This window comes from Lagenorhynchus albirostris, chromosome X (assembly GCF_949774975.1).
Source record: "Lagenorhynchus albirostris chromosome X, mLagAlb1.1, whole genome shotgun sequence".
Classification (NCBI taxonomy): Eukaryota; Metazoa; Chordata; class Mammalia; order Artiodactyla; family Delphinidae; genus Lagenorhynchus; species Lagenorhynchus albirostris.
This window is the reverse complement of record NC_083116.1, coordinates 92554204-92582107: the sequence shown is the minus strand read 5'-3', so window position 1 is coordinate 92582107 and position 27904 is coordinate 92554204. Positions and strand designations below refer to the sequence as shown.

The 27904-nt window shown below is 34.8% G+C and overlaps 1 protein-coding gene across 9 annotated transcripts in view; it reads left to right on the top strand.

The window, feature by feature from the left end:
* The window catches only part of KDM6A (lysine demethylase 6A), a 209390-nt gene that overhangs the window by 134547 nt on the left and 46939 nt on the right, over nucleotides 1-27904 (top strand). The window contains exons 8-17 of one of the 9 annotated variants that reach the window (XM_060137958.1): nucleotides 906-940; nucleotides 13131-13224; nucleotides 15929-16055; nucleotides 21155-21253; nucleotides 21400-21619; nucleotides 22181-22315; nucleotides 22763-22918; nucleotides 23484-23579; nucleotides 25776-25877; nucleotides 26537-26932. In XM_060137958.1, the coding sequence (XP_059993941.1) occupies nucleotides 906-940; nucleotides 13131-13224; nucleotides 15929-16055; nucleotides 21155-21253; nucleotides 21400-21619; nucleotides 22181-22315; nucleotides 22763-22918; nucleotides 23484-23579; nucleotides 25776-25877; nucleotides 26537-26932 (1460 nt within the window). Of the gene's footprint in view, nucleotides 1-905; nucleotides 941-1650; nucleotides 1791-13130; nucleotides 13225-15928; nucleotides 16056-21154; nucleotides 21254-21399; nucleotides 21620-22180; nucleotides 22316-22762; nucleotides 22919-23483; nucleotides 23580-25775; nucleotides 25878-26536; nucleotides 26933-27904 lie in introns of those variants that run through there. The other 8 variants (XM_060137950.1, XM_060137951.1, XM_060137959.1 and 5 more) reach the window with 8 other exon arrangements.

Below are 27904 nucleotides of genomic sequence, written 5' to 3'. Positions count from 1 at the left end.
GAGAGTTAGTTTATGATGGCGATGAGAAATTGATGATAGCTGTGGACATTGTTTTTAAAGGTCCACATATATATTATGCATATAATTTTGAAAGGCTCCCAGACTCCTTGAAATTCAACTATGAAATCCAGGTAGATAGAACATTAAATAAAAGATTTGTCATTGAAGGATGAAAATCATATTATTTAAGTAAACCAGAATCCAGTTTTGATTCCTGGTTCATTGTTGCTTTTGTTGAATCATTCATATTCTGGTGGTGCAGTATCAGGAAGAGTTGAAAACAAAAGCTGCAATACGTATATTTTTATTTGATTTTCAAGAGATACTTATTAATGTTGAGACTGTTTACTATTCTTGCCTTCCAAGTGGTTTGACTTTAAAAAAAGATTATGAAGAACTGGTAGAGAAATGCAACTTATTTCCTCTATGTGTTATTACTAGTGTCATTCTTGTCTATGACTTCTTTATAAACATTGATATGAAATATGGTATAAGGAAAAAAATTGGAGGGTATTTTTGTTGTTTTAATCAAACACTTTTTCTTTTTTGACTTGTAACTCAGGTTTTAAATACCATGTTTTGAAACGTATAGGTTATAAAAGTTTTCTTCATTTGTTTAATGTTGCCATTTTGAACTTTGTAAGAAGTATACCCACTTGCTATAGATTTTAATATTAATTTTAATAATTACATTGACAAAATTTAGTAATAGCCAACAGTGAATACATATGTTCGTGTATATTTGTTTATATATTCTGTGTTATTAAAAATAAAAGTTATGTTCTATAATTACTTAAATCTATGTAGTAGAGATGGTGCTTATATTTTACATTTTATATTCTTAATTAAATTTACCCAGACACTGCTGTATTATTATTGATTTTTGTTTTCCATCATCTTTGCAGTTCAATTTCACATTGCCCACTTATATGAAACCCAGGTAAGTGTTTTAACTTAGGTTACTTAAAACAAACAAAAATGATCACCCATACCATTTTAAGTGGAATCAGATATACAGATAATTTAATGGAGTTCTGTGCATTACTTCTTACATACATTTTATACTCATTAAATGTGGTCAAGATTTTGCTTTAGTGTTACAGTTATTATACAGAGTGTTTGTTGTGTACAAAGACATTTCATTCAGTATGATTTGCCTCTAAATTCAAACTATCTGCAGGCTTAAATGGCTGTATTTAAGAAGATTTCTCTTATTCTTGATGTGAAATGCCTAGTTTTCTTTTCGAAATGTTTATAGATGGTTGTTATAATGCATTGTTTTTAGTTTCACTTTTTCTTAAGATTAAAATATCCCTTCTACGTATTACTGTTTGAAAGGCATATTAGTAACCGCTTGATGTCATTACCATTACTTTTATGGCTGCTGTATTTAAAAAACTTTTTTAGTTTAATTTTAGAACATTTTATTTTTTTGTATGGCAAATTTTGCTTAGTTATATGGTAAAGGACATAAAACATAGACATTTAGTCTAGGTAGGCAGTGGTATGGAAAACCAGGCATAAGTTGGTATGAGGCTAAATATTAGGTAATCATAGTTTACCCAAAAAAACAATTTTTATAACAGCTTTTTAGGGAAAAAATACTGTTATATTTCTACATAATTTCTAAGGTCTGTTTTGTTTCAGAGCCACCATGGGGTGGTCTAAACAATTAACATCTGTTTCCTGGACACCTCCATCTGTGCGCCCGCCTACCCTTCCCGCCCCTGTGCGTACTCGCACGCACACATGCGCGCACATCCACTGACTCAGAATTGATGCACACTCAGGTTTGGATACTCTACTAATCTAGGGACTTTATCCACCTTGAGAGGATGCATTTGAGAATTACATTCATATTGTGGATCAGAGTCTTTACCTGCCAACGCTAATCCCAGCCTCCTGCCAACTGCTGATTTTTGCCAAATCAGTAAAGGCCCCAGGGTGAAAGCAGCTATAGAAATAAGCTTCCTCTCCAAAGTTCTTTCCCTGGAGTCTTAACTCCTTCTGTTTTCATTACCTCAGGAGATCTCTGCTGTCTTCAAAAGGATGAGCTCTGATTTTTTCCCAGCTTTTCTAGTTCTTAGTGAGATTTCCCTGGTCTGTCATTAGGTAAAGCAGATGTTATCTCGCCTTTCTTTTTAATGAATGTTTTTCGCTTGAGATGGAATTCTATTTGATTATTTTTATTTGACCACTTTAAAATTTACATTCCATTGTCTTTTGGTTTTCATTGTTTCTGATGAGAAGTTGTCTGTTGGTGTTATTTTTTTTTATTTCGTGAAGGTAATGTGGGTACAGGACCCCTCCCCCCACTGATTCTTTCATTTGATAAATTTTAGTGCCCATTAAGATTAAGCAAAACAAAAAGAACAAAGTTTGTGCTAGGCAGAGTATATAATTATTAGATGACAGGAAGATGACACTGTAAGCATATGAAAGGATTGAAAAATCTCTACTCCAGTGCTTATAACAAGGATTTTTATTTTCAGGTGAAAAATTAAGGGAAACAAAAGGCTTACCTACAAAGTATACAATGTGATTATTTGATATATGTATGATTTCCCGCACTGAGTTAATTAACATGCCCATCCCCTCACATCTCTAAAGTGGGGGCAGTGAGAACAATTAAGTTTGATTGTCGTAACAAACTTCAATTGTACAATACAGTGTTATCAACTATAGTCATCATATTATATGTTAGATCCTCAGACCTTATTTGTCTTGTAACTGGAAGTTTGTACCCTTTTACCAACCTTTCCCTATTTCTTCCACTCCACCCCCTGGCAACCCTTTCTACTGTCTTTTCTATGAGTTTAACTCCCCACCCCCACCCCTTTTTAAAAAGAATCCACATATAAGTGATATCATATAGTATGTGTCTTTCTCTGTCTGGTTTATTTCACTTAGCATAATTCCTTCCAGGTTTACCTAGGTTGTCACAAACGACAGGATTTCCTTCTTTTTTTAAGGCTGAAATATCATTCCATTGTATTTATATACCACATTTTCTTGATCCATCTGGAGACAGACCCTTAGGTTGTTTCCATTCTTGGCTCTTGTGAATAATCCTGCAGTGAACATAGGAGTACAGATATCTCATCAAGATAATGGTTTTGTTTCCTTTGGTAATATACCTGTACCCAGAAGTGGGATTGCTGGATCATATGGTAGTTCTGTTTAGGTTTGGGTAATTTTAATGAGATGTCATGTCAACTCACCCACACCCATTCTTAGATTATCTAAATAAAGATAATTTTGTTTCTCTGTATAATGTCATATCTCCAAGTAAATATATTATGAATTATTGGATATTTATATCAATTATTTAATTTACCTTTCCCATTTTATTAGCTGAGACCCACAGAACCATTTTTTTCCCTAACAGTAATAATAGTATTAACTGGCCTTCATTTCTTTTTCTTGATTTTAATGAAATAACTTGAACAAGTCACCATCTAAATTCTAAATAACCTTTAAAGATTAAAGGTAAAGGATTTCTCCCTTTTAATTTTGTTATTACAGTGTTACTTATTTTTGAGTAGATAATACAAAATGAAAGTGCCTGCAAGAATACAGTGTAGTATCCTCCTCCCTCCTTTTCCCTGGCCACCTATTCCCCTCCCGAAAGCCACCAACCACATAAGCAGTGTGTTTTATATCCTTCCAGAGAATCTCAGTGTATATATAAGCAAATCCATATATATGCTTGCACATATATTTGCTTTTCTTTATTTTATTGAAATAATCACCCATTATATATGTTCTCTCTTGATCTTCTTTAAATTGGTTTTTTTAACTTAATATTATATTTTGGAAATCATTCCCTATCAGTACATGTAGAGCTGTATTATAATATATCCCTTTGCAGAGATGTACTGTAGCTAATTTAACTATTCTCCCTTGAGAGATAGTTACAAATAATGTTATTATGAATAACACTGTTGATAAGAATTACTAGTTTCATTTTTAACATTGTCTTCTAACTAGCAGTAGTTTATTACTGAAACACTGTAGACTGGTTTCATTTATGCATATTGTACAAATCCAAAAATTCTAAATAAAGAAAAATAAATTCCAGCTGACATTTAAAGATGCAGTAAGTATGTCATGATTACCTAGGGTTTATTCCATGAATTCAAGATTAGTTCAGTGTGAAGAAATATGTTAACAAAACAAACAAAAATCATGGTAAGGAAAACAATATTGTGAGGAAGAAAGATTTTTTTTTGAAAGAAATAAATAGTGTGAAAAGGAGAGAAAAACAGTAGATCTAATTAATAGGTCAAAACCTTATATTCTGAAAAAAATTAACAAAATAGATAAACCACAAACTAACTTGATCAGGAGGATAAATGAGAGAGAAAGCACAGATACATAAAGTAAGATAACCATGGAAACAGAAGAAATTAGTACAGTCATACAAGTACAGCTTAGCAGACGTGTATGCAAATGAATTTGAAAACTTAAAGTGGACTGTTTCCCAGGGAAATACAGATTAGAGAAATTGACCTCATTAGAGTTAGGAAAGTTATAAAAAGCCAATTTTCATAAAAAGAAACAGAAAATTAAGTAATGCCCTACAGAGAAAGTACCATGCCCAGATGGTTTTACAGGGGAATTCTACCAAGCCTTTAAATACCAGATAATTCTAGCACTCTATAGATTATGCCAGACCACTAGAAATGGAGAGAAACTTTCTCATTTCTTTTCCTTTTTTTGAGAGGGATAGGGGGCTTATAACAGCCTTTAATCTGACCTTGAGAGACTTATGTGTTTGATAATAATTAAAGTCCTTTCTCCACTTACTGATTCTATAGCATATTTTTACAATATAATGGAAACAAAAAATCTGCTTCTAAACATTAACTACAGGCCACAGTTCTTTGGTGTCTTCTTTTTTATTTAATTGTAAAATATACCTGACATTAACTTTACCATTTTAGCTATTTATTAAGTATACAATTCAGTGGCATTAAGTACATTCGCATTATTGTGCAACTATCACCACCATCCATCTCCAGAACTTTTTCATCATCCCAAGCTGAAACTCTGTACCCATTAAAGAATAACTCCTCATTCCTCCCTCCCCCCAGCCCCTGGCAACCACTATTCTACTTTTTGTCTCTATGAGTTTGACTATTCTAGGTACCTCATGTAAGTGGAATGATACAGTATTTGTCTTTTTGTGTCTGGCTTATTTCTCTTAGCATAATATCTTTAAGGTTTGTATATATTGTAGCGTGTGCCAGAATTCCATTCCTTTTAAAGGCTGAATAATATTTCATTGTATGTATACACCACATTTGGTTTATCCACTCATCTGTCAGTGGACACTCGTGTGGCTTCCAACTTTTGCCTGTTGTGAATAATGCTGCTGTGAACATGAGTGTGCAAATATTTGTTTTTGTCCCAGCTTTCCATTTTTTTTGGATATATACCCCCAGAAGTGGAATTACTGGGTCATGTGGTAATTCTGTTAAAATTTTTGAGGAACTGACATACTGTTTCCTCCCATTCCTTTTTGAAACAAGTGTAACATTGATGCCTAAACCTGATAAAGACAGTACAAAAAAGAATCAATATACAAACTATTATCACTGATGAATATTGGTATAAAAATACTAAGTAAAATATTAGCAAACAATCTGTTACCTCATTAAGCAAATAATATACTATGACCAAGTGGTATTCATTCTGGGAATACAAGGCTGATTGAATATTAGGAAATCTATTAATATCATGCATCATAATAATAGAGCTAAAGGTAAAAACAAGTCACTATCATCATAGATGCTGAAGAAGCCTTTGATAAACTCAATACCCATTCCCAACTAAAATTACTCTTGGACATAGGTATTAAGGGTTACTTTCCTATCATGATAAAATTCATGTACTTTAATTCCAAAGTCAGTATCTTATTTAAAGGGAAACACTAGAGACATTTTCACAAAAATCAGGAGCAGGGCACAGGATGTCCTCTGTCTTCATTACTCCTCATTATTGTACTGTAGGTATTAACCAATGCAGTTAGACAAGAAAAATCAATTAGAGGCACATACAGAAATTAATAGCTTTCAGCAACAATAATTAGAGAGCACACAGTTAGAAAATATTGCCATTTATAATAACAGCAAAGTGATTAAATACTTAACAATAAACTTAAAAGAGATACTATGACTCAATAGTATAAAGATGTTCATGGGAATTTAGGTTTTTAAATGTAATACAACATCAGTAAAAATTACTAATAAACTTTTTAAAGCAATTAGGTAAGTTGATATGGAAAAACATTCTGGGATAGCCAGAATAACACTGGTGGTGATGGTAGGGATTGTATGGATTATATTAACCCTACTAGATATTAAAATATTACAAGGAAGCCTATATGATTAAAAGTATTGTACTGGCATGTGACTAGACAAATAGACCAGTGAAATATCATAGAAAGGCCAGGAATAGATCCAGTGTACATAGAGAAATTGAGTATATGATAAAGGTAATATCTTACATTCCTTTAGCTAAGGTAGATTTATTCATACATGGTTCTGGGACAATAAGGTAGCCATTTGGAAAAAGATAAAATTAGACCCGTAACACAAACTATTCACAAGAATAAACTACTACAGATGAATTAGGATCAAAATGTAAACATTGATATTGTACAAGTACTAGAAGAAACATTAATTCTTCTTCAACTTTGATGTAGGAAAAAGGCTTTTTAAACTATGGCTCAAAGTTCAGAGGCAATAAAAAGAATGACCAATCAGTTTGAGCAACATAAAAATAATTTCTGCATGGCAAAAAAACAAAACAAAAAAACCATACATTCAAAGGACACCTATGAAACTGGGAGAAAATGTTTACAACGTATAGCACAAAGGGCTAATACCCCTGATATATAACAAACTTAAAATTTGACAGACAATGAACAAGACCCATTAGGAAACTGGGAAGAATGACATGAGCAGACACTTTCCAAAAAAGATACAACAGCCCTTAAGCATGTGAAAAAGTGTTCAAACACACCCAGTTAAAGAAATGCAAATTAAAGCACACTGAAATACAGTTTCTTACCTGTCAGATTGGTGAAAAGTGTAAGTGGCTATGGTAGCGAAACAGGCACTCTCATGCATTGTGATAATGCAAACTGGTACACCCCATCTGGAACAAAATAATCTAACAAAACTACATGCAGTAATCTAGCAAAACTCTATATACACTTAACCTTTTGACTCAACAATCCCAAATCTAGGAATCTACCTTGAAAATATACCTCCAGAAATATAAAAATATATAGGCACAAAGATATCTTTTGGAGCACTGTTTGTGATTGCAAAACATCGGAAACAACCTAAATGTCCATACATAGGAGAATGGTTGTACATATAAATCATGGTACATTCAGGCAGTGGAGTGCCATGCAGCATTAGAGAAGAATGAGGAAGACCTAGGTAAATCACTATATGGAATGATTTCCAGGATATACTGTTAGGTGGAAAAAATGTGAAGTATAAAAGTATAATATGCTACCCTTTGTGAAAGAAACTATGTATGTGCAAAGCAAGATACACGTCCCACTTGTGCACAGGTAATACTGAAAATGGATAAACCAGAAACAAGTGAGGTTGGTTACCTACCCAGGAATGGTTGTGAATGGGGTAGTAGGGAGTAGAACTTACTTTGAGTATACTTTTTATGTAGCTCTAACTCCTAGAACCTGGTTATGTTTCACATACCCACCCCAAAATTCATTGAATAATTAAGACCAACCAGAATGTGAGTTAGCCCAAAATAGAATGAACAGTAACAAATTAACCTAACTGTATTACAAATGAATAACATAAGTATACTGAGGGGTAGGGATGAAAAGAACTAAGCTAAATAACTTTGGAGAATAGTATTTTGACTCTATAGTGTAAAGCTAGAGACAAAAGAACTGTAAACAAATCTTCCACTACAGTTACTTTCTCACAGGGATACGGATAGAAATTCTGCAACTATTTTATGTAAATATTAGGGGTAAACAATTAAGTAAATGTATTGTGGATAATGACCAGATTTTCAGTGTCAGAGAACTTACAAGTAAGAAAAGAAGAAAGGCTAGACTGAATTCTGTGTTGTTGGATTAGAATTGGAGGGATCACTATGAACATAGGTTATTTATGGAAATAGAGAGTTGGATAGAAATAGAGACGTGAGAGAGAGTGTGTGTGTGTGTGTGTGTGTGTGTGTGTGTGTGTGTGTGTATGTATCTGTATACATACATATAATGTGTGTATACACATACATTACATATAATGTATGTATATACATACATTACATATAATGTAATGTATACATAATGTATGTATACATTAATATATTTCCTAGCTGTTTGCTGCAAGGGCCTAGAAGCAGTGACCCACCTTGGCAGCAGTGAATGTACTAGCACCCAGATCTTTGTTTCTAAATCCAATTCTTCAATAAAAGGAATCAGGAATTCTTGGGGAGAAGTGGGTAATTCCAGGGCTTAGGCAGAGAAACTACTAGATGATCCCTGGAACATTTCATGGTGCCAAAAAGTAAGGAAGTGCTTAGAAAATGATGGGCATGTGGAAAGATAAAGAAGCCAACTTGAGGGAAATGGGGTTGCTAATCACCAAATCTGACACAAGTTTAGAAACAATTATAATAATGGTATATAAGATATAGAATAAAATATATTCATATTGCTATAAATGAATAATTGAATAAATAAACAGGGAAAGGGGTCACCTTTTTCTTACTGTAGAATTTTAATTAATTAATATATGAGGAATGTTGAATATCTTTCCACAAGGTGCTTACTAATTTGAAAGGGCCATTCTTCAAAATAATTAGCTAGTACTTTAAGTCAGGGGGCCCCAACCCCTATTAGGAACTGGGCCGCACAGCAGGAGGTGAGCCGCAGGGCGAGTGAGCGAAGCTTCATCTGCATCTCCCCCATTGCTGGCATTACCGCCTGAACCCCCCCCCCCATGGCTCGCATTACCTCCTGGGAACACACCCCACCCACCCACCCACCCCCACCCCCAGTCTGTGGAAAAATTGTCTTCCACAAAAACGGTCCCTGGTGCCAAAAAGGTTGGGGACCGCTGCTTTAAGTGTCAAGGTAATGAAAGTCAGAGACTGAGAATCTGTCCCAGATTAGAGGATGGTAAAGAGACATGCTAATTTAACACAGCATGGGATTTTAAGTTAGATCCTGGACCAGAAAAAGGATATATGTGGGACAGTTGGTGAAATTGGAATAAATTACGTAGATTAATTGTATTTTATCAGTGTTAATTCTGTACAGTCTTCATTTATTTAGAAGCCTTGTTATTGTTATCTCATCCTGATATGTCCTTTATCATTATGAAACATTCCTCTTTCTCTCTGGTAATATACTCTTTGCCTCAAAGCCTTCTTAATCTGATCTGAATCTAGTCACTTCAGCTTTCTAATACTTACAGTTTACATGGTATCTTTTCCCATCCTTTTATTTCAGCCTGTTTGAATCCTTATATGAAAAAGTGCATATCTTACAAGTACTGTGGTTTTGGCTTTCTTTCACTTTTGTAAATCTGTCTGGCAGTCTCTGTTGTTTGAATATCTAGTCCATTTATATTTAATTCAATTACTGATATGGTTACATAAAGTTGGCTGTCATTCTTATTGTTTCCTTTGTATTTTGTCGTTTTTCTCTGGCTGCTTTCAAGGTTCTTCTCATTACATTTGGTTCTTAAGTATGCGACTATGATGTAGTTAGGTATTGGTTTTTCCTTTATATTTATACTACTTGTGGTTTTTTTAGTCTTTTGGATATGGGATTTTGATGTCATCACTTCTGTAAAGTTCTCGGCCATTGTCAATATTTTTTCTGCCCCATTCTTTCTCTCTTCTCCTTCTTGGACTCCAATTAAGTCTTTAATCTGCTATTCAGTCCTTCCAGTAACTTTTTTTTTAAATTTCAAATTAGTATTTTTCAGTTCTAGAATTTCCTTGTGTTTCTCTTTTAATTTCTCTTTACGTGCTCTGATTTTTGGTCCATTCATTCCTTATGATTATGTTTTCCTTTTCATCTGTGAACATTGTTAAAATAGCTGCTTTAAAATTATTTGCAATTTCAACATCTGAGTCATTTCATGGCTGGGTTTCATTAATTTCCTATTGTTTTCAACATGAGTAAAAATTTCCTGATTCTTACAAGTCTGGTAATTTTATTCTGGGTATCATGAATAATACGTTGTGGAGAGTGATTTTGTTATATTTTTCTGAAGATGATATTTTTGTTTTATTAGCCAGTTAACTTTGCCCAAGTCACTCACGAAACTTTGTCATCCCTGTGGTTGGCAACAGCTAAATCTCTTCCTTTAGTTCTTTTAGGCTGCTGAACATCTGTTGTGTTCATGCATAGTTCAGTGGTCAACCAGGGATTTGAGCAGTTTAACTGCAGAATTTGTTGTTCTTTCTCTCCCTCTCCTTTCTGGTGTTTCTTCTCCCCTCACTTCCAGCTCTTGTGATAGCTACAAAGTCTGTCCTCAGATTCTTCAAGCTAGTAAGATTGCTGATTTCTGTTTGAGTTGTAGCCAACCAGATACCAGTTGGGGCCTGCCTTCAGGTGAAAATGCTAGAAAAATGGGGTTACTAAACCAGTGCCATTCCCTTCTTCTAAGTATTAGCTTCTCTGTTTTTGCCTGATTTTGGTTTCTTTTCAGTACTTTCTGATAGTTAACTTTTATATTTTATCCAGAATTTAAAGCTGTCTGAAGTGTTGTTACTTCAGCATTACCAGAGACAAAACTTTATACTAACTTTATACTAAACACCTTTACAGATAAACCCATGTTGCTTTTATATACTATTTATAGTTGCTACTTAATGTTCTGCTGTAAGCATCCATCATATTTTATATTTCCACTCACCTAGTGACATAGACCTAGGTTGTCCATCTCCTTGGTACTACAAATAGTACCATTTACAACATTACCTCTGGGAAGGTTCCTTTGGTATATATATCCCAAGAGTGAGATTGTTAGATTGGAGCATATTTGCATACCTAATTTCATGAGTAAATTCCCTTCAGGCAAGGCATGAGCATTTTCCTTTACTCACATCCCCACAATACTAAGAACTACCCAACTTTATGTTTGCCAATCTGATGGGTAGAAGGTAATATATCATTTAAACTTGCATTTTCTGATTGCTAGAGGTGTACACTTCTTCACATGTTTTTCACCTTTTATGTGTTGGTTTTTATGTCCATTGCCTATTTTTCTGCTTATGTGTTTCAAGTCAGATCCTTACTACTCCTCCTTATTTGTGCCATTTTGGCCAAGTTGAATAAATTCTTTCACATCTCAAAGAAATACTCTCCTTCATTTTCTTCTCTTAGTTTTATACTTTTACATTTCATATTTAGGTCTTTAATGTGGATGCCAGTTTTTTGTATATAATAGGAGGTAGAAATCAAACTTCATGTTTCTCAATACGATGCAACCAGCTTTTCAAGTATGTTGGTTTTATTATTATTACTAGTGTTTGGAAGTATGTTTTAGCATTTGTTGAGGTAATTCCACAAAGGGCTCTTTCTAAAATATAAATTTGATCATATTGCTTGAACTCATTTCAGTGGTACCCCATTGTCTTAGGATACAGTCTGTAGTCTTTTAACTTGGTTTAGGAAGGTCTTTGTGAAGTTGTCTGCTTGTCTCTGCATTTTCTGCCCAGTGTGCTAGTACTCTAAATTTACCACATGCTCTTTCTTCCTCTGGGAAATATCATACTGTTATTGTACACAGTACAGTATGTTTTTTTTTAACAGTACAGTATGTTTTATTTGTTTTTATATCTGTATTCTTGACTATACTGTAGTCCCAGCAGTTCCTGTTATGTATTAGGTATTCAACAAATATTTACCAGTTGAAGGAATTGAGTTGAATAACTTGATCCTTATCCTTCATTAATTGTCTAATTCACTTTTTCAGACCAGATTAATGTTTAAAGGGAACTCATTTACTTGATGAATAAAAGTTTATGTAATAACTACTGTTAATCTCAATGGACAGTTCTTTCAAATCTTCCTCATGTTGACATACTGCATTCATAGAGCTCCTTATTTGTTTTCATAGCTATTTTTTAATCTCGTTTGATCCTTAGAACAACTCTAGATAGAAAGATCAGGCACTACATCTGTTTTATGGATGTTGAATCATAGCTCAAGTGATTTGCCTGAGGCTCACACAGCTAGTTTCGTGTTTCTACCTATGTTTTGGGGGAGAAAGATTTGTTTGCTCAGGCAGCTGTGTACTGTCAGTGATATGAATGAAAGCCACTTCATTGTTCTGCCAAGTATTTTTTAAAGATAGTATTTATGAGGTTTTCTTTTGTTGGCTTTTCCCCTTTTTGTGGGGGGTGGTGGGGAGGTTTTGTCTTAAGTTTTAGGATTGTAGCAATAATGGGTTTCAGTCATATTAGTACTTCTGGAATGAGAACTGTGGGTAAATGGTTTCATTTAGAGTTTTGCCCAAGGAATCTTAAATATTGCAAACATTATTAGACTATAATTATGGGAGGTTTGTTGTCTTCAAAATCATATATGTATTCTAAAATTTTTCATAGGATATTTTATATACCAGTATCTATATCTTTTAAACTTAGGTTTCAACTACTTTTGTACTTAGTTTTTTTAAAGCATTTTTGACGTGCTCTATTGTTCCTGTTAAGTTGCTTCGGAACTTGGTATTTCTAGGCAGACAGATGATGCACTTGGAAGTGGAATACTTTTCTGGTTTCATTAGTGTTATTAAGTAAAGTTGAAATCATTTATGTTATTAAATAGGTTGAGATGATTTTTTTTAATTATTGAGATTTGACAAATTCTTAAAGGTCATGTTTTAATGATACTTTGTTATATTGAATGTTTTACTGGTGTTAGATACTCTGAAACATGGTCTATTAACCCCAGCTGTCTAGAGTTAGAGAAACATTCAGTAAGGCACTTTTCTCTTTCAGTTGATTTTTTAAAATACGCTAAAATATCAGTATCATATAAAACTTAACATATGAGCTAGTTCTTTAAAGATGTTAATTTTATTTTCTTTAAATCTGTTTTTCCTGCTCTTTAGAGGAAGTATCATTCTGCAAAGGAAGCTTATGAACAACTTTTGCAGACAGAAAACCTTTCTGCACAAGTAAAAGCAACTGTCTTACAACAGTTGGGTATGTAATAATATACATTTAGTGTGTTATAAGTACATCTCTTTATGTTTTTTACATGTCACAGATGGTAAATACGTGGCTCATGTACCCTATTTCTTTTCTTTCCTTTTCCCCAGAGTTGATAGAATTAATCTGAACCCATCATGTTTCCACCTTCTGCCGAGCATTGTCTATCTCACAGTCAATCTCATTACAGTTCTTTAGTGCAACTCATCCATTTAAATTCTCAAAATTATACTCTGGTACTTAACCCATGGGTGAGGGGGACTGAATACTTTCTTTGTGCCAGATATGCTTAGTACTCAATGAAGTTAAGTGATTTACCTAAAGTCTCTTAGTGGTTGGTGAGCTTGCTTTCATAGCTCTGTTGATAATATTAACTAAAGCATTTTATGTAAGAATTGTGGAACATCTAACACTATATATAGTTTCTCTACACATGCAGTTCTGTTGTAATGTTGAAGATGAAAGCATGTAGTCGTCTGGATATAATGTGTCACTATCACCAAGAAGATAATGATGGAATTCTCCAACACTTAATTTTGTTGCTTGGTTATTGAGTCATGTTTCTTGTCTGCATTTGGTATTTCGGGGGTTTTTTTTGGTTCTCCCTCCCCCCCCCACCCCAGCTTTTTAAAATTTGGTTTTGGTCTGGGCAAATAATTGACTCTTAAGTTTTAGCCACCGTTGTAGTAATGTGAATGTTTTCATGATGTGACTATTTTTAATGTAATTTTAAAATTATTTAAGCTTAGACTTTATCACTTATCTTCATGATATGAATGCATATTATGTGATCGGTTATACAAAATAAACACATTGCTTTCATATAAAAGTTTTATTTTTAGCTTTGTTTTTAATTTAATCTCTGGTTAGAATTTTCCTTGAGTTATCCATACTTTTAAAAATTATAGTAAAGTTTTGTTTTTAATGATTACATGTAGTGTTTGAGTAATGTGAATTTGTATCTTTAAATTAAAACAAGTTTATTAGTACAGCAAAAAAGCTTTTGTGTTAGTTCTTCAGTAAAAAGAGCAAAGTGGTGCCTTCAGACAGCTTACTCATTCAGCTAATATTTGAATACAAGCTGTTTTTTAATTAGCTGCAGTGAAGAATGTGTCAATAGCAAAAATGCATATATACCTTTTAAATTTAAGAAATGGATTGAAATCGTTTGAATTACCTGTCTTCTTTTGCAGAGTGTATAGGTAAACTTTCCATGGTTTTGAAAGGGAAGGTACTTCCCCTAATTGAGTGTAATTTATGCCTGCACATCAATCCTTCCTACTTTCTTGTCACTGTTGCTTAAGCAACTCCTTTTAGAGCCTGCTACTGTAGGTCCTGTTCTTACTAGTAATAGTAGGAGAGGTAAGGAAAGAACAGATGAATAGATGTGTGATTGACTTATATTTCTGTAAAACATGGTAACTCAGTCCTTTTAAAATGTCTTTTGGAGCACAGCAACTATAATAAATGCCAGAAAATAAAGGTCCTTATTTATTTTATGTACTGTGGACTATACACAAAGAACAGCTGATTTTATGCACTTGAATTGATCCACAACTGAAATATGATTCCCTGGCAAATTAAATCAAATTATTCCTGTGTGCCTTGAAGGTATAGAATACACTAGTCCATGATCCAGTCTTTTGATTACTTCCATAGCCAGCTTGCTTGCTTGTTTGTTTATTTATCATAACGGTTGTATTTAAGGTGTACAAGATGATGTTTTGATACACCTGTACATAGTGAAATGATTACTACAGTCAAGCTAGTCAGCATATGCATCTCCTCACATAGTTACCATTTGTTTTTGTGTGGTGGGAGCACCTGAAATCTATTCTCATATTAGCAAGTTTCCAGTATATATTACAGTATTAATAACTGCAGTTGTAATGCTGTATGTTCTCTAGACTTACTTATCCTACATAACTTCAACTGTGTAACCTTGACCAATATCTCCCCATTTCCCCAACCTTACCGCTCCTGGTAACCACCATTCAACTCTCTGCTTCTGTGTATTCGACTTTTTAAGATTCCACATGAGATTATGCACTATCTAAATTTATTTATTAAACATTTGTGTTACCCATTTTGTACCGTTTTTATTTGCACCATTTGAATGGACTTTTCTTATAGCCTTGGGGTTTTAAAAAATTGTCAAATGCTTTATAGTTTTTATTTTATAAGGTGTGAAAATATGTAGCCAGTGCCAATAAGGTGGGATTGTATGTGTGTGTTTTACTCTGAACTATCATTGATTATATAGCTTATATTTACTCCTTGGAAATAAACATTGGGTTAATAGTGTCTTGGAGATTCTTAAATGCACATAAATTTTTGCACGGAACAGTGAATAAGATTTAACATCTTTATATTCTTTTATACCTTGGAATCTTTTCAAATACAAAAAAATCAGAGAATAAAAGAACTGTAGTTTGCAGTCTACTAAGTGATAAGTCAATGCTTAAAATTGTTTTAATTTCTCTGGAATGAAAGTTCTTCATAGCTTTGACTGTACTTTAAAAACAGACTTTCTTAGGCCAGAATTGACAGTTCTAAATTTTGGGAATGTGTATGCCAAGCTAAATGAATAAATTTACTGAAAAGAGTATTTTTTACTTGTTTGTTTTCTGCTTGGTATTCTTTAAAATAGAAGAATAATTAACTCATTTAGGTAAATATTTTTAATCACTTACTATAGGTTGGATGCATCATACTGTGGATCTCCTGGGAGATAAAGCCACCAAGGAAAGCTATGCTATTCAATATCTCCAAAAGTCCTTGGAAGCAGATCCTAATTCTGGCCAGTCCTGGTATTTCCTCGGAAGGTAAGACTGATTTATCAGATACTTAGGCTTTGCTTTTGTTTATTCCAGCTAAGGGTTTTGAACTATGATCTAAAATATTAGTTTACTAATAACTTGATCAGTGTATTTTCTCTTTTAAGTCTTTTATAACAGATTTCTAGAAGTTAAAAAATAAAAGAAAGCTTCTGAATGTGGTGGTTTTCTTACAGCAGCATCTGGTCTATCAGGACGTTTCTTATTTTGCTTATTGAATTTTCATTTGACTTAAATTATTGCTGGTTTTTAAAAAGTCATAGCAGATAGTAATTTTTCATTCAACTATTTATGCCTTTCCTTTTGATTTCTAGTGTTTTCTTTATATGTCTGTTTAATAGAACAGAGAATTTTTCATTCTACCTGTTGACTACCAGTAGTCAGTAGAACTTTGCTAGTTATCATTTTGATTAGTGATATATACCTTAGAATGGACATTAATAGATCTCAAATCACAGTCGAAAGTAGATACATTATTATTGGATTTGTTGGAAAGGAGAAGTGACATGTAGTGAAAATAGTTTTTTGCAAGCCTATAAACTTCTCTTGTACTTTGAATGTCTGAATTTTGCTTACTGATTATCTGAAACATACCTCATGTATATGTATCTGATAGAATATATTTTTGGACCATTATCAGATTGTTTTTTGGTTCCTAATTGGTTTTAGCTTTTGCAGTATGGTGGAAAGATCATTCGACTACGAGCTGAGATACTTGGATTCAAGTCTTGGCTAGGCTACTATTTGTGGAATCATGGATGGTACAGTTAAACCTTTTGAGGCTTCAGTTTTCTATTGATTAGAGAATTAGATTGGTGGTTCTCAATGCCGGGGGTGTGGGGCTATTTTGCCCCATAGAGGACATTTCATAATGTCTGTAGAGACATTTTGGTTATCACAACTATAGGGAGTGCCACTGGCATCTAGTGGGACAGCTCTCTACAGTAAAAAATTACCTGGCTGAGGTTGAGAAGCCCTGGGTTAGATTATCTGTTAGGTACCTTCCCATTCTAAAGGTTTTAATTTTATGAATTCTTTGGAAATTATCCTATTTTGTTTTAATTTTAAGCTTTTTTCCTCTATTTTCTATAGTATTTTACTTGAAGTGAGTTTGCCATATAGTCATGTTAAATTTTAGTATTTTGTATGGTTTCATTTTTTTCCTTTAAATATAGCAAAGTATATTTGTATGAGAGGGAATAATATTAAGATGTTTCCTTCTTTAAAAAAATTTTGATTATTCATTAATAATATACAATAAGGGCTTCCCTGGTGGTGCAGTGGTTGAGAGTCCGCCTGCCTGTGCAGGGAACACCGGTTCGTGCCCCGGTCCGGAAGAATCCCACATGCCGCGGAGCGGCTAGGCCTGTGAGCCATGGCCACTGAGCCTGCGCGTCCGGAGCCTGTGCTCTGCAACGGGAGAGGCCACAACAGTGAGAGGCCCACGTACCGCAAAAAATAATAATAATATACAATAAGAGTTGAGTGGAAAAGTTGCTGTTTTTAGCAGGGATTTTCTGATTCCTTCCCAAGCTTGTAAAATCATGTAAATTGAGTTGCTTATTAATAAAGCTTGAGAGTCCAAACATTGTCTCTTTCACTAAAGATCTTTGGGAGCAGAAACTGGATATTACCATCTTTGTATCTGTCTGCCTAGCAAAGTGGCTATTCAGTAAATGGAATAAATGAACTAACTGAACACCATTTGCATTTGGAGCTAGCTCTGTTACTACTATTAGTATTGTGCAGTAATAGGTTTCATACAGTGACCAGAAAGGAGGTCTAGTACTGGGAAGTAGGGCCTTGCCTAGTCATTGCCTCTAGTGTTAATGTTTATATATGAAAATTTCTTTTAATATAGATTAAAAGGAATGTATACTGGAAAGTATTTTCCTTTTGACCTAAGATACAAATCAGTAGTTTAATACAGTACAATAGTGTGGATGTCTTTTTAATATAATTTTTTCTTAATTCTAGGCATGGAAAATTAATGCATAACGAAACATCAAAAATTACTTTTTTTTTTTTTCCCGGCCGTGCCACTTGCGGGATCTCAGTTCCCTGACCAGGGATTGAATCCCAGCCCTGGCAGTGAAAGTGCTGAGTCCTAACCACTGGACCGCCAGGGAATTCGCAAAAATTACTATCTTAGTAATTTTCAGCTCAATGAGCACTATTCCATAGGAGGTTCCCCCCCGGCCCCCCCCCCCCCCCCCCGCATTAACTGGTTTTACATTTTAAATCATTGAGATGCTTTTATTTGAATCTTTCTGGGTAAAATTTTCCAACTATAGTTTACTGACTTCTCAATTAAAGGATACTTACTACAATTTAACTTATTTTGGGGTTCAAGATTATCATGTTGGTGTCCATTATTTCTTATCTGAGGACTGTTAAAATTTTTTTTCTTTGATGTTTACTTTTCTTACCCTCTTTTGCTGACTTCTAATGTGTTGCTTCAAATCTGTTTCGTTGTGAGAAAATTTTTATAAATAAATTGTATTTTAGAAGTTATTAAAGCTCTGAAGGAAGATCTCAAGTGTCAGTAAGCAACTTTGGGATTTGATGACCCTAATATTTCTGAGGCATTTTATTACTTACCTCTGCATTCAGGTCTGTGTTGAAGATTGAATTTGTCATTTGGCATGTGTATATCATAACAAAAGTGTCATGTGGTAATGCTGTTAAACTGGTACTAATCATTGACTGTGTTATCACAGAACTATAGAATGTTAGAGCTGGGAAGGACCAGGAGGTCACCTAGTTCACCCTGTAAACCTTGTCATTTTGCAGATGTTTTAGAAAGTGAGCTCAGAGGAGTAAAATGTTTTGTTCAAGGTCACAGTCATGCAGGTAACTGATATCAGAGCAGGGACTAGATCCTAGGTTCAACACCCAGTGCTTTCTCAATTACACAGCGCTGTCTCAGGGGAACCTAGTTAAGTTTTATTAGAGGAAAAGTGTTTGGCAGTTGGATTGGGACATCTGTATTTGGGCACATTGGTTTCCTACTTTCATTTTGTAGGAATCAAGTATGAAAACATTGGTTTTGGGAATTACTGCTTATTCCTCCTAGCGGTTAGGCAAATTTGTCTATAAATCTGAGATTGGCTTTGATTTAACAACAACAAACAGAGCATGTTTTCTACTATCTGTTAAGCATTCCCTTTCTTTGTGGTGTCTGTCCCTGTTTGGCATTGTTAATGCCCTCTTGTCCTGAATTCCCTTCTCATAAAACAGTTTGCTCTGTGACACTGCCTTCTCTGTCTCAGTCACTCACCTTTCTTATATTGCCCCAACCACAATATTAATGATTGCTTAGGCTTAGTTTTACCTCTCCTTCGTCGGTATCCTATGTTCTTATACCCTCTCTTTGATATGGATGAATTCCAAATCTAGATTGCTACACTTCAAGGTATTAAACACCAGGACCACATCTCCCATTCTTTACCTAACATTTCCCATTTTAATGTCCACACCTCATGTCAAAATCAGCATATTTCAAATCTCATTCATCATTTTCTTCCCTGAACCAGCTCCTCCTTCTTTATTTTTGCCAATGATATCACCATTTTTTTCCCTCTATTTAATCAGGCTTAAAAACTAAATTATAACCCCACCCCCATGAATAGCTAATCAGTTTGTCACAAAGTCTTTATCTGTTTTTTGGTTTATTGTTTCTCCTGTCTTTTTCTTTGTTGTTACTTGCATTACTTTCATCCTAATTTTGGCGTATTCCAAACCAGTGAATATAACTGCCTTCTTTTTTACTGTCCATAACTTATTTTCCTTTCAGTTTATCCCTACATGTTGTTAGCAGATTAATATTCCTATAAAGTACTTTCATCATGCCATTCCCCTTGTTAGAAGAACAAACTTCAGGGTATTCTTGGGTTGGATTTAAAATCCTCTACTGTTCGTATCTGTGCTATCTTATATTAAGTTTTGCTCACATTGTTCAAGCAGCATTTCAAAATGCCTTTTCTTACCTTCTCTGCCAGAATCAGTGGTTCCCACACTTTTGGAGTACTTGATGTTTAAATTTTTTTTTGCTGTTTACTCAGTCAATAGTATTTCAAAATAAGTCAATTACAATACAAATATTAGTTTAATGGAAAATTTATGTATGTATGTGTATGTTGTTTTTCCATTTCGTTTGCTTGGCCAAATTGCCATATACTGGCTAGTAATGGGTATCACTGATCTAAACAGTATGCATCTACACATATTCAGTTCCTTTACTCTTACCCTTCCCTTTCTTGTCTTTCCTAAACCCCGGTAGTGTGTCTACCCTAAATTCTCAGACCAGTTATTGTCTGTGCTAGCCATTTGATATGGCATCATGACAATTATAATGTGTCTTCAGTCCTCAACTAAATTGTAAGCTCCTTGAAGACGAACTGGATTTTGTTCTTTTCTTTTTCCCTTAGTGCCAAGCACTAAAGATAATTTCTGTATTTATAATTTCAGCTGCTGTTCTGTGTATCCATCAGGTACATCTACATTAAGAAAATGGCAGGTCATTGAAACTTTAATCATACCTTGCTACCCTTACTAGTCATAAAATACTGTACTTAATTCTATTTTATACTATTTTTGATAGTTAGCTTGATAGTATTTATGTTTGTATTTTGTATGAATTAAAGAATTTTTGCCCTCATTATTTAAGAAAGGAGAATTGAAATCTGATTCAGCAAGTCTTACCAACATAGAGTGTTTTTCTTGGTTTTTAACTCTATGTTCTTACTCTATAGAAAACGAGAGATCAAGCTGTATAAGTAGAGTAGTGGGTGTGTGAGTGTGCGTAACTCAGTATTATAATATTGAAGTGATATGGCCTTTAATTATTTTAATAGGTTCTAAAGCATGCTGTATTGATAAACACTATCAGATAGACTATAATATAGTTTATTGAAGGGTTAATTATAATGTACATTATTGTTGTCATGTATGTACACACATTCACATAAATATGTCAGCTTATTAGGTTTTTATTTGCTTTGACATATAGTCCATCCATTCAGCAAATTAATTAATTAATCAATCAGTATTAATCGTATTTTCTTGATTTTTCCCTCCCCTCTCAGGTGCTATTCAAGTATTGGGAAAGTTCAGGATGCCTTTATATCTTACAGGCAGTCTATTGATAAATCAGAAGCAAGTGCAGATACATGGTGTTCAATAGGGTAAGACTTTGTATAAAAATAATGGTATTATAATTGATACACAAAGATGGTTGCATCACATATAATGTACTTCATGGCTTATATCATTTTATGAAGCTAAGCAGTTCTTCTTAGTCAACTTATTTTTTCTGAATATCTCTTTCCAGCGTGCTATATCAGCAGCAAAATCAGCCTATGGATGCTTTACAGGCCTATATTTGTGCTGTACAGTTGGACCATGGCCATGCTGCAGCCTGGATGGACCTAGGCACACTCTACGAATCCTGCAACCAGCCTCAGGATGCCATTAAATGCTACTTAAATGCAACCAGAAGCAAAAGTTGTAGTAATACCTCTGCACTTGCAGCACGAATTAAGTATTTACAGGTAAAATGTTTAAATGGCAGTTTTTTAAAGGCACATATTTCCCCATGACACTCAGGCAGGAGGAGGGTGGCTGGGAATTTTGTCTAGCTGTGTTTTGATGTCTATAATTTGTTTCCATATTTTGTAAACATACCATAGCTTGTAATATTATTTTACTTTTCATTTTAAGTAAGATATGCAGTATTTTGAAAGATGCTCTTTTGCACATTTACTCTGTTGATGCATATTAATTTACATAATTTTTTTCTATGTACTGTCTACATTTTTAAGTTGTCATAGCATTTTAGAGAAAAGGACACAAACATTGTCTTTCACTCTTGCTTGGAGTTTCATGAGAAGACAGCTATAAGAACTCTGAAAACAGAGCTCAGCTTTGTTTTAATTCTCACAAAGGTTTATATTCCGGTTTCCCTCATTATACTTAGTATCTTTCTGAAACCCCAAATTAAGAATCTATTTTCTTTTAAAAACAATTAGTTATAGCATTTAGGAAGATTTAGTGGACTTGCTCTTACTCAATTAGGCTTGTGTTAAATTTGCTTTTTACATAATTTTTCCTAGGCTCAGTTGTGTAACCTTCCACAAGGTAGTCTACAGAATAAAACTAAATTACTTCCTAGTATTGAGGAGGCGTGGAGCCTACCAATCCCCGCAGAGCTTACCTCCAGGCAGGGTGCCATGAACACAGCACAGCAGGTGAGAAGTTGGGTTATGTTCTGCAGGTGCCCAGCTTTAAGGGTTCTTTTCAATCTGTAGTGGTCAAGCGTATTTTACTAAGCACAGGAGGCTTTCATTAATGAAAAGCCTCTTGATTTAATTGTGAAGGGAATCTAGATCAAATTAAAACTCCCTCTGATATGGGAAGAAATTTTGGGGTGCCAGTTTAGAACCTTTGTGCATTTTCATGATTTTGAAGGAGGTTTCTTAAAGTAATGCTGCAGTGGTTTATTTTTTAAAGCAAGTTTTTCAAAGGAAGGTACACATTCCTCCATTGATGATTCATTTGATTTTGATTTTCAATAATTGCCATCAGCGATGTCCACATAGCTTTGAAAAGTATGCAGCTTGTAAAGTTTTACAATTTGAAGGAATGAATTAAGAATATATAGAACCCTATTTTTGTCTTCCTTCTGTGATTCTTAGGCATGTAAACCTCATCATCCAAATACTGAACCTGTATTAGGCCTCAGTCAAACACCAATTTCACAGCAATCCTTGCCACTACACATGATTCCTTCTAGTCAAGTAGATGACCTGTCCAGTCCTGCCAAGAGGAAAAGAACATCTAGTCCAACAAAGGTATATATTTTAGAGAAATATAAAAATCCCAGTCAAAAAAGAAACTCCTAACTGCCCTGAACTTGTGCAGTTTGAACATCTCCTGTCCTTTACTTTAAATCTGTGGACATCAAAGAGTGAAAGGTTTTGAGTTTTTCTATCCCAAATTCTTAGCATCATATTAAATATAGAAAGTAGGGATAAATTTGCATTCATCAAATCATTTTATTCATCTCCCTGCCGTTAAGATCTCAACACACTTTTCATCATCACCTTCTACTGACATTGAAATAAACTTAATGTTGGACCTAGTGGACAGTGTGGTATTTAGGTTAGCCATTTGGGCCATAGTTTAGGGGTGGGCCTTTTTGGGTGGCTTATTAAAGAATCAATATTTTCTTAATTTATGATTTTCCAAATTTATTATGCATGTAAAAGTATTTTTAAAAGAACTAAATGTCATAACATCTTTCTTATATGTAAATATTCCAATTCAAAGTCATTTGGCCTCCATTAGTCATTATTGTTAACTCTATGGATTTAACCAAATATTCTTTAATTTTTTTTTTTTATCAATTTTCCTCAGAATACTTCTGATAATTGGAGTAGTGGCCATGCAGTGTCACATCCTCCAGTACAGCAACAAGGTCATTCATGGTGTTTGACACCACAGAAATTACAGGTATGTAAGATATGCTTTTGACAGATTGTTTTTCCTATTAAAGAAGAGTAGAGGTACTAAGTTTTAAGTTTTTTAACTATTAATTCTTAAAGTTGAATGGCAGTAAACTCAATAAATAGGCGCATAAGTAAAATGAACCCACATTTACCAGAGTAATAGAGATAATTCATTCTTTTTTTTTCCACTCCCCCCCGCACCCCCCCAAATATATTCTCATGATTCAAACTGCCTCAGTATGAGTTTAGGGTATATAAAGTAAATTCTCCATCTAATTCCTGCCCCTACCCACTCAGTTCCCCTCCTAATAGACAGCCAGTGTTATTAGTTTCTTATTTGTCTTTCCAGAGATATATCATGCATGTACAAGCAAATACGCATCCTCTTTCTCTCATATATTACTGTTTTTCTCCCTTTTTTATACAAATGATAGAATGCTATATATACTGTTAATAATATATTTTACAGACCTTTCCATGTCAGTGTATAAAGAGCTTCCTTATTCTTTTATGACTACATCATGTTTCTTTACGTAGGTTTCATACTTTTACTTAGGCAGATCACTAGTTTTGGACAGTCAGATTGTCTTCAGACTTTTCCTATTCCAAACAGTGCTTCTTAGAGTGTACTTGTCACAATGCATTTTTTTTTTAACATCTTTATTGGGGTATAATTGCTTTACAGTGGTGTGTTAGTTTCTGCTTTATAACAAAGTGAATCAGTCATACATAAACATATGTTCCCATATGTCTTCCCTCTTGCGTCTCCCTCCCTCCCACCCTCCCTATCCCACCCCTCCAGGCTGTCACAAAGCACCGAGCCAATATCCCTGTGCCATGCGGCTGCTTCCCACTAGCTATCTACCTTACTACGTTTGTTAGTGTGTATATGCCCATGACTCTCTCTCGCCCTGTCACAGCTCACCCTTCCCCCTCCCCATAACCTCAAGTCCGTTCTCTAGGAGGTCTGCGTCTTTATTCCTGCCTTACCCCTAGGTTCTTCATGACTTTTTTTTTTCTTAAATTCCATATATATCTGTTAGCATACGGTATTTGTCTTTTTCTTTCTGACTTACTTCACTCTGTATGACAGACTCTAGGTCTATCCACCTCATTACAAATAGCTCAATTTCGTTTCTTTTTATGGCTGAGTAATATTCCATTGTATATATGTGCCACATCTTCTTTATCCATTCATCCGATGATGGGCACTTAGGTTGTTTCCATCTCCGGGCTATTGTAAATAGAGCTGCAGTGAACATTTTGGTACATGACTCTTTTTGAATTTTGGTTTTCTCAGGGTATATGCCCAGTAGTGGGATTGCTGGGTCATATGGTAGTTCTATTTGTAGTTTTTTAAGGAACCTCCATACTGTTCTCCATAGTGGCTGAACCAATTCACATTCCCACCAGCAGTGCAAGAGTGTTCCCTTTTCTCCACACCCTCTCCAGCATTTATTGTTTGTAGATTTTTTGATGATGGCCATTCTGACTGGTGTGAGATGATATCTCATTGTAGTTTTGATTTGCATTTCTCTAATGATTAATGATGTTGAACATTCTTTCATGTGTTTGTTGGCAGTCTGTATATCTTCTTTCACAATGCATTTTTTTTAAATTAATTTATTTATTTTATATTTATTTTTGCTGTGTTGGGTCTTCGTTTCTGTGCGAGGGCTTTCTCCAGTTGCGGCGAGCGGGGGCCACTCTTCATCACGGTGCGCGGGCCTCTCACTGTCGTGGCCTCTTTTGTTGCGGAGCAGAGGCTCCAGACGCACAGGCTCAGGAGTTGTGGCGCATGGGCTTAGTTGCTCCGCGGCATGTGGGATCCTCCCAGACCAGGGCTCGAACCCGTGTCCCCTGCATTAGCAGGCGGATTCTCAACCACTGCGCCACCAGGGAAGCCCCACAATGCATTTTTAAGCTCAAAGAACTTTCTGTGTAAATCCTGAAAATTACTGATGAGTAGAATTTCATGCGTATTTATCTCAAAGATCACATTACAGTAAACCTTCTGAGGTTTCTCAAACTTCTTAAAGGACTTCATCTTGGGGTTGATTGTCATTGGTCAGAAATCAGTATCTTCGACTAGACAGCATTCTGAGTTTTACCTACTCATTTCAAGGGAAAGGTTGCTTAGAATAGTGAGCTTGTTTCTTAGATGTGTCTTTGACTGTATTCTCCTTTCTTCTTCTTCTAGCACTTGGAACAGCTCCGTGCAAATAGAAATAATTTAAATCCAGCACAGAAACTGATGCTGGAACAGCTGGAAAGTCAGTTTGTCTTAATGCAGCAACATCAAGTGTGTATAGCATTTTTTTTCCCCTAAAATTTGTTACCATTTCGAATATTTCTATTGACTGGAACATCATTTTAGAGTATGTTCATGCCCACTTCTACTTTCCACCAGTATTTGGTGGAATTGAATAATCTGTGCTTCTTAAAATACTAGTAATGGACAGATTTTTAGGAGAAAACAGCAATAAATTTGATTTTGAACATGACTTAGTATTTTATTATTTACATGTTATTCTGCATGAGTTTTATTTATATTATTTAATACTTAACAAGCTACATCCTAAACTTAGGTGGGGTTCTTTCAAGCTTGTTTAACTCAGAGAATCTGGCATATAAATGTGATAGAATGGAATTTTGAGGTCCCCTATTTTGTGATGGGGGAAAGACCTGTAAATTTGATTTCCTTTCCATAATTTTCAGCTGGATTCTTTTGTCATTACTAAAGGGATATTTCTTAAAAAATTAAGTAGGTTCTTGCTTTTCCGAGGAAGCTAATCTAAATGTGAAGAAACAATTTCTTGTTTTGAAAAGGTATTTTTTAACCTAGAGAAATTAAATGTTAGGGTAAAATCAGAGATTACCTGGTTATATATTCTTCATATTCTGATTCTGTCCCCTGTGGACCACACAGGCAGCATTTATTTTTCATTTGTTTTTTGACAGATGAGACAGACAGGAGTTGCACAGGTACGATCTACTGGAATTCCTAATGGGCCAACAGCTGACTCATCACTGCCTACAAACTCAGTCTCTGGCCAGCAGCCACAGCTTGCTCTGACCAGAGTGCCTAGCGTCTCTCAGCCTGGAGTCCGCCCTGCCTGCCCTGGGCAGCCTTTGGCCAATGGACCCTTTTCTGCAGGCCATGTTCCCTGTAGCACATCAAGAACGCTGGGAAGTACAGACACTATTTTGATAGGCAATAATCACATAACAGGAAGTGGAAGTAATGGAAACGTGCCTTACCTGCAGCGAAACGCACTCACTCTACCTCATAACCGCACAAACCTGACCAGCAGCGCAGAGGAGCCGTGGAAAAACCAACTATCTAACTCCACTCAGGTAATAGAAGGACTGACTGCCTTGTTGGCTTCTCACATAATAGTTGTCTTCATTTGATTTTATGCATTTTGAGAGAAGAAGAAATAAAAGTTTGAGGAACTTTTTATAAGCATTTATAGTACTACAATGTTATTACTACATTGTGGCTCAGTATTATATGTATGTGAGTATATTTTCTTTTCCATATAAGATTTACACAGATAATGTTAGAAATTTCTAAAAAAAATAAAGAAAATAGATCATACAACTCTCCAAAACCCACTGCTAATTTACAGTGGCATCTTAAGCAATTTATGGTGATGTTTCTTAGTTCATTTCTGCACATATTGCCTACTTAAGATCAGGTGCTTTGCTAAGTGGTGAGTATTCACTCTGGTGGGAGAAAAAGTTTTTTACTTCTGAATATTTATCCTCATAGTTTCCCTATATTTTGGATTGTTTCCATGGAGCGGGTGCTCCAAAGCAGAACTGAAGGGTCAAAGAGCATTTAAAAAAAATGTTGTGAATACGTATTGCCAAATTACTTATACTTTTACTAGCTCTAAGGAAATATTTGACTTATTGCTGGCTAGCTTTATATTACTGATAAAACTGAGATAAGTTCTTTTTCTAAGACTTTTAAAATGTTAATTCATGTAGGTAAACAGACAGTAAATAAGCATTACATATAGAATATTAGGTAATGTTATGATTAGTTCTCTGGAAAAATATACTAGAAACCAGAGCTGGAGAGTACTAGAGACTGGTGGTAGAGGAGTTGCAGTTATAAATAGGAATATCAGGGAAGATTTCACTGGAAGGGGATATTTGAATAAAGACCTGAGTGACAGAAGTGAGCCTTGAAGATACTTGTGATAAGAGTGTTCCACATCTAGGGAGCAGAAAGAAGCAATAGGCCCTAATGCAGGAGTGTGTTTTGCATATTCAGAGACAATCAAGGTGGCAAGCATGGCTGAGCAGGGTGAGAAGAGA